Raw genomic sequence first — 7,315 nt, forward strand, 5'->3', positions numbered from 1 at the left:
TTGGACATTTTTCTTTAACATATTTTAAATTTATTTTTGTTTAGTGATGTAAATTTTTAGATATTATTTTAATAATATATTTTACTTAATATTATGAATAAGATAAGAACGAATAATATTTTATGTATGTAATAATTAATTGATTATTGTTAAAATTTTAAATAGAATTATAATATGCAAATTGTTAGACATAAAAAAAAACAGAATACATGTTAAAATAATTAATTTTAGTTCATCGAATAATTAGTTTATTTATACATTTAAATAAATATTCAAAATTTAAATTTTGTTTTATATATATAATAATTTATTAGTTAACAATAAATTCTTAAACGAATTAGTTTTTGCTAAATCGAATTAAGAATACTGCAAAAACAAAAAAATACATGTTAAATTTATTAATTGAAAAATTATTTTATAAAAAATATGAAATTTAAATTTCTAATTAATATATTTAGGAAAAATAGAAAAAGCGAGAAACATCAAACATAAGCTGCAGCCAAACGCCACGTATATTGGACCTCTTTCAACGTGAACCACAAGATGCCATCCACTTCTCGAGATTTCGAAAAGATTAATAATATTTCAATCAGAAAAAAGGAAAAAAGAATTATTTATTTAATTTTTGGAGGAGAAAACAAAAATTGAACCTGTGAGGTGGCAGCACCTCGTTGCTCCTTTTCTTCCTTTTTAGTCTCTTTCCCACTCTTCTCTTTTATATCTACCTCTCTCTTCTCCTCCTTCTCCACCTTCACTTTCTTCTTCTTCTTCTTCAATTTTTGTTCTTCTCGCTCTTTCTGTTTCCAGTTTTCGCCATCACTTTGTTCCCGATCGGATTTCTGGGTGGAAAAGGTGGTTGTGGTGCATGATCACGGTGTCTCACAGCTGAATCTCTGTAATTCTGAGCTGAAAAAGGGAAAAGAAAAAATTATGATTGTGTGTACGGAAGAATAGAATATCAGTGTTATTTGTATGATGTTTTTGGTGATTTTGATGAGCAAAAAAGTTGAATTCTGTAGAGAATTTGTAGATTCTAGTCCAGAAGGGTGAAAGGTTGTGTTTCTCTTTCTCCTTTTGGTGATTTATTTGTGAAGTGTTCAACTATTAAAGAAGTTGTGAAAGGAAGAACTAGTTTGAGAAAAGTTTGGTTCTGTTGAGGAGATCTTAATCACTTGGTTCTGCTTCCATGGCTGTTCAAGTATGTAAAATATGACTTACCTCCTTTCGTTTCTTTTCATTTCTTTTTTTATTCTCCCAAGAATTTGATTTGTCTGTAATTTCTTTTTGAAGGAATTGATATTGAGATTTGTATTTATTTTTTGGTACTATTTTACATTAATTTTCTGTTTAAGAGTTAAGACACCTAAAAAGTTCATTTTTTTAATGCTTCTGTTAACAATTTTGAAAGGTCTTATAAATGATATCATGTTTCATCAATGGTATAATTATTTTTCTTGTGGTCTCTCTCTCTCTAAAGCTTTGGGTTCATTTCAATTGAGGAATTGAACTTAACAATTATTAATTGACTAGTTGATAATATTTGCTTTCTGTGATCTTAATTGTTCACTCGGAAGATGAATTATATGTGGATAAATGAAATTAACAATTTAGGTATCATCATACAATAACTTTTTTAAGAAATATTTTGTAGCTTTGCTTTATAACTTACAAAAAGTAGTTCTTAAAGGAGTTGTTAAAGCATTAAAGGACTCTTTTTAAAGAGCTAAGAGCCTAAGATCAAACACTTGTGCTTTTTAGTCTAGTTGACTTTTCTTTTATAAGAAATTTTAAAAAATTGGCCAATTTCTCATCATATTTATTTGCTATCTGGATTTGATGTAGGATCAAAGTGGAGTTGCTAGATTACAGGGTGGTCTCACAGTAGGAAATGAAGTATCTTTTGTTTCTCGAGCATACTCAGTTCCACATGTTCAATTGAATGATCAATTTTCCTGCGGAAATGACTATTCCCCCAAGGTTTGCTCTAAATTCTGAAGTTTGTTTCATTTTCAACACTTTGATTTTCACATATACTTGACACTATGCCTTCGGTTTGATCAATTTTGTATCTATCTACTTCAACAGGTGAGGAAACCATATACAATTACAAAGCAGCGAGAGCGTTGGACAGATGATGAACATAAGAAGTTCCTTGAAGCTTTGAAGCTGTATGGCCGAGCTTGGCGTCGAATCGAAGGTATAACCAATTAAAACTTCCACAACTTAGTGAAGCAGGTCGTGGAATTTTCATCGCATACTTGTCTAATTATGATATAAAGTGATATTCGAGCCTTGTGTTGCTAGGTAGAGTCAGCTATAGTGTTGTCTGATTCATATAGTTGAATGGATTTAGCGAAACATGGCTCTTTTATTGCTCTGTATCTTAAGCAAGTATGTGATGAAGATTCAAGTAAAAGAAACTGAGAGAGTAAATAAAAAGATGTGCTGGTTCTGAGATTTTGGATGCCTTATTTTTCACCACAGAACATGTTGGCACAAAGACTGCTGTTCAGATTCGAAGTCATGCTCAGAAGTTTTTTTCTAAGGTTTACAGCTCAATTCAATTCCACTATCCATTATCTGCCATAAATTTTTGTATGCCATAAGGGGTAATGATAGGTGTACTCACTTTGCTTTGTATAATGCAAGGTGAGTTCCTCCTCCATTTCTCTACCCTAAGCTATATATGAATTTATAAACCTTAGGAGATGCAAAGTACTAGCTTCCTTGAGGAAGGTTGAAGATTCCATGTTGAAATCATTCTGACTCCTCCTTTGAAACTTAAATGGCAGGTTGTCCGAGACTCGAGTGGGAACCCTACAAGCCTGGTGGAGCCAATTGAGATTCCACCTCCTCGACCAAAGCGAAAGCCGATGCATCCCTACCCTCGGAAGCTAGTAGAGATCCCCAAGAGGGAAATTTCTAACCTGGAACATTCAGTGAGGTCTAACTCTCCTAAGTCAGCAGATGTGGATCAAGAAAACAAATCTCCCAAGTCAGTACTATCTGCAATTGTTTCGGACACCCTTGGTTCCTCGGATTCAGATACACTGGCTGGAAGTTTATCCCCAGTGTCATCCATGAGTGGCGGTAATACCAGTAATTCTGCACTTGCTGAGCCCAAATCATCATTTGAGGAAGATAGGTCCACACCTCTAGTTGGACTAAATGCCAATTCTGCTCAACATGAGCACCCTCTTGTGGTAATTCCTAATCCATATCAATTTCATTCATTACGATATATCAGAACAAGAAATATCTGTCATCACTAGACATAGGATTGTTGAGAAATATGATGCATTGATGAATGGAGTTCTAATCTTGTGTTTGATCTTAATGTTCAGAAACTTGAGCTTTCCCACAATGAAAGTGTTTCTACCAAAGATGATGTGGCTGAAGAATCATCCAGCCGCACTCTAAAACTTTTCGGAACAACCCTGTTGTTAACAGATACCTGTACTCCAATCAATGAGGTATCCAAACCTGTACCTATCAATACTATGCATCTTATGCAACTTCAGAGCAGAAATTCAGATGCTACAAAAGATCCTGCAACTGTTGTTGCACCTTGGTGGATTCTTTCACACAACAGACCATTCATACCACTGCACAAGCAGCCTGAGGAGAAGAATCGGGATTCGGATCTTGGGGAATTCGAAACCAAAGAAGTTCAAAAGGAACCGTCATGGAGCGGTTCGAACACTAGTTCAGTTAGTGATGAAGAGAACACTGCAAAAAGTAAGGAGCAAGGCATGAGTCGCATAAGGGTGAGGCCTAGAACTTTTGGCAAAGGGTTTGTGCCATATAAAAGGTGTATGGCAGAAAGAGAAAAGAACCATTACTATTCAACAATGACATGTGAGAAGACGGAAGAACAAAGGATCAAGCTTTCCTTATAAGGTTCCTTTTCAAATTGGTTCTTTCTTCGAAGGAGTTACCCCCTTTATTTTTCAGATATGTACTATAACTGTTTGCCCTGTTTTCTGTTGTTTGTTGCTGGGTGACTTGGTCCAATGAGGAAGAGGGAACAAAGGGAACTGAAAATTTTGACATTGCAAAATCTCCAGCTGTTCAAATCCACAAACCAAGCTTCTTTGCACTATATATATATAACTTCATGACCTCTTTAGTTTTTTTTCCCCTTTATTTTTTATGTTTGTGTTTCCTCCAAATTCTTTCTCACCTTCACCTGTGAATTATGTATATGTAGAGCTTTTTTGGTTTTCAGCATTTTGTTCTTACTAAACGTCAAAAGTGTAAGTTACATCTATATACTTGTGCAATAATCATTACTGTGCTTGTCCAAATGTTATCATATTGAATAAGATATATCTTTGATGGAATCACTTCCCACGGGCACTTTTCAATTTTTAAGGATTTTTGAGGCAAGTAGATCCACACTGTGCATGCTAAATTTTCTTTTATTTAGCAATGATAGAAAAGATAGAAGACATCGTAACAGACGGTATTGGCTATTGGGCCACTTATGTCTTGTTGTGTTTCTTTCTTTAGGGGTTTTGTTTCTGATAGCAAATATGATCTATTCTCCAAATCAAGTAAATCTAAATCATAATTCATAATGCAATGTATTGAGTCTATTTAACAGATTTGGAAAGTTAGGGTTGCACAAAGGATTAAAGCTTTTATATGGCTAGCTTCAAATAAAGCATTATACGTAATAATAGATATATGAGAATTATAGCAGATTAGATTTAGAATTGCCTAACGCACCGGACTCATGCATATTTTTTTTAAAAAAGATTTTTTAGTTTTTTTATTTTTTGGTTTTTCACATTATCCCTTGTCTGATTAAAGACTAATGTGTCGACACTTGCTTAAATAAATTAGACACTTGCTTAAATAAATTAGTAAACTAACTATTAGACTAATTCAACTTAGTTAAAGAAATTTTAGTATACAATCATCTTATATATATACATAAAAAATTAACATCACTTGTATAAAGAAACATATTAAAATACAAAAAATAAAGTAAACACTTATATACAATTATTTTTATATAAAGTTAATAGTTAAGAGCTATTAAATAACAATTTAATCAAACATGTTAAATCATTTAACGGTTTCATTAACAGTTTTACATGGTTGAAAAAAAACGTCAAAAAATACTAATGACAAATAAATTCCTGAAAATTTAAAAAAGTGACGAAAAATTATTTATAATAGATAAGATTTTAATATTATTTTTTGTAAATTTTATTTGAAAAATAAGATTTTTTATTTTTAAAATTTTATAATTTTATAATAAGTAAATTTTTTTAAATATTTCTTTCATTATGAATGACCAAATTATTTTAAAAAATAAAAAATATTTAGAGATTAAATTATTACTTTTATAATAATACAAATACGTTTTTTTTGTGTCTATACAAATACGTTTATTTGTATTAGATTAAATTAAATTATTAATTTTAATTATATTCGTATGAAAATTTATGAATATAATTAAAATTAATAATTTAATTTAATCCAATACAAATAAACATACTCTGTATTATATTATTATTGTACTCGTAATATATGATATTAGTGTATTTACACATACTAAAATACTAGTACAATAAAGAATTAGATAAGTTATTTTTATTAAATATAGTATTCTTTTAATTATTAAATATTTATAAAATGTACTCATATTCAAAACATTTTTTAAAATTAATTAAGCAGTATGAGTACAATAAAACGAGTTAATTTAAAAATCACAAAAAAATGAGTATATTTATTTTTGTTGGATTAAATTAAATAAGATTACTACACATTCAAGTATTTTTTTATCCAAATAGATTTAACACTAACAAAAACCATTTTCATTAAAAGAGCGTTATTACATGCGCTTTTTTTTTCTCCTCTCCAACGCTTCTTCTTTCTTTCTCTTCTTGCGATTCTTCTTTTAAATACATGCATATATCCTCTTCTTCTTTCAAATTCACGCATACGTCTTCCTTCTCCTTTTCTTCTTTTCCTCTTTCGTTATCGTCATCACCAACAATACCAATATTTTACTAATGGATTATTTTTTCAATCGAATTGAATGGAATGCAATTGCTGAATTGAATTGACGCAGGTGTTCTGAATTGAATTGATCTCTAAATTATAGATAATATTTCGTTCATTTAGTACTATACAATTATTTCACCTTAATAACGTGTTCAGTTCATTATGCAGAAAGCTGTTCTAAATTTGATTTTATTAAGTGGATAATGTTTCGTCCATTTAGTACTATACAATTGTTTCACCTTAATAACATGTTCGGTTCATTAAGAATTGAATTGAATTGAAATGATAATCTCTAAATTGTAGACACTGGTGTTTTGAATTTGATTTTATATAATGGATAATGTTCCGTTCATTTAGTATTATACAATTGTTTCACCTTAATAACGTGTTCGGTTCATTATGCAGAAAGCTGTTTTGAATTTGATTTTATATAATGGATAATGTACCGTTCATTTAGTACTATATAATTGTTTCACCTTAATAATGTGTTCGGTTCATTATGCAAAAAGCTGTTCTGAATTTGATTTTATATAATGGATAATGTTCCGTTCATTTAGTACTATACAAATGTTTTACCTTAATAATGTGTTCGGTTCATTATGCAGAAAAGCTGTTTTGAATTTGCTTTTATATAATGGATAATGTTCCGTTCATTTAGTACTATACAAATGTTTTACCTTAATAATGTGTTCGGTTCATTATGCAGAAAAGCTGTTTTGAATTTGCTTTTATATAATGGATAATGTTCCGTTCATTTAGTACTATACAATTGTTTTACCTTAATAACGTGTTTGGTTCATTAGACAGAAAGTTGTTTTGAATTTGATTTTATATAATGGATAATGTTTCGTTCATTTAGTACTATACAATTGTTTCATCTTAATAACATGTTCAGTTCATTATGAATGGAATTGAATTGAATTGATAATCTTTAGATACAGGTATTTTGAATTTGATTTTATATAATGGATAATGTTCTATTCATTTAGTACTATACAATTGTTTCACCTTAATAACACGTTCGCAGAAAGCTATTTTGAATTTAATTTTACATAATGAATAATGTTCCATTCATTTAGTACTATACAATTGTTTCATCTTAATAACATGTTCAGTTCATTATAAATTGAATTGAATTACTTTAAGAAAAAGTCTAGGGAGCCAGCATTTTTGTTGAAATCTGGCCAGCACTTAACCATTAAAAGGTCCTACACCATTAGATGTCATCTCACACCATTAAAAATATTGATGATGGCTAATTGATGGCTAAACATCACAAATTCTGCTGGTCTCCTAG

At 30.3% G+C, this 7,315-nt stretch overlaps 1 protein-coding gene across 1 annotated transcript; it reads left to right on the forward strand.

Moving 5' to 3' along the window:
- Nucleotides 1-716: 716 nt before the first annotated feature.
- On the forward strand, nt 717-4,343 carry LOC107472529 (protein REVEILLE 1-like). The gene is made up of 6 exons (XM_016092049.3): nt 717-1,198; nt 1,843-1,977; nt 2,086-2,197; nt 2,485-2,546; nt 2,793-3,203; nt 3,345-4,343. Exons 1-6 carry the CDS (start codon nt 1,187-1,189, stop codon nt 3,897-3,899), a joined length of 1,287 nt encoding a protein of 428 aa, XP_015947535.1. The 5' UTR covers nt 717-1,186; the 3' UTR covers nt 3,900-4,343.
- The last annotated feature ends 2,972 nt before the right edge of the window (nt 4,344-7,315 follow it).

The sequence above is a fragment of the Arachis duranensis genome, unplaced genomic scaffold (assembly GCF_000817695.3).
Source record: "Arachis duranensis cultivar V14167 unplaced genomic scaffold, aradu.V14167.gnm2.J7QH unplaced_Scaffold_145292, whole genome shotgun sequence".
Taxonomy (NCBI): domain Eukaryota; kingdom Viridiplantae; phylum Streptophyta; class Magnoliopsida; order Fabales; family Fabaceae; genus Arachis; species Arachis duranensis.

Excerpts from the sequence above, each read along its gene's own strand:
- LOC107472529 (XM_016092049.3), top strand. Across the intron at positions 2,198-2,484 it reads AGCTTGGCGTCGAATCGAAG|AACATGTTGGCACAAAGACT; the intron begins GTATAACCAATT and ends TTTTCACCACAG. Across the intron at positions 3,204-3,344 it reads AACATGAGCACCCTCTTGTG|AAACTTGAGCTTTCCCACAA; the intron begins GTAATTCCTAAT and ends CTTAATGTTCAG.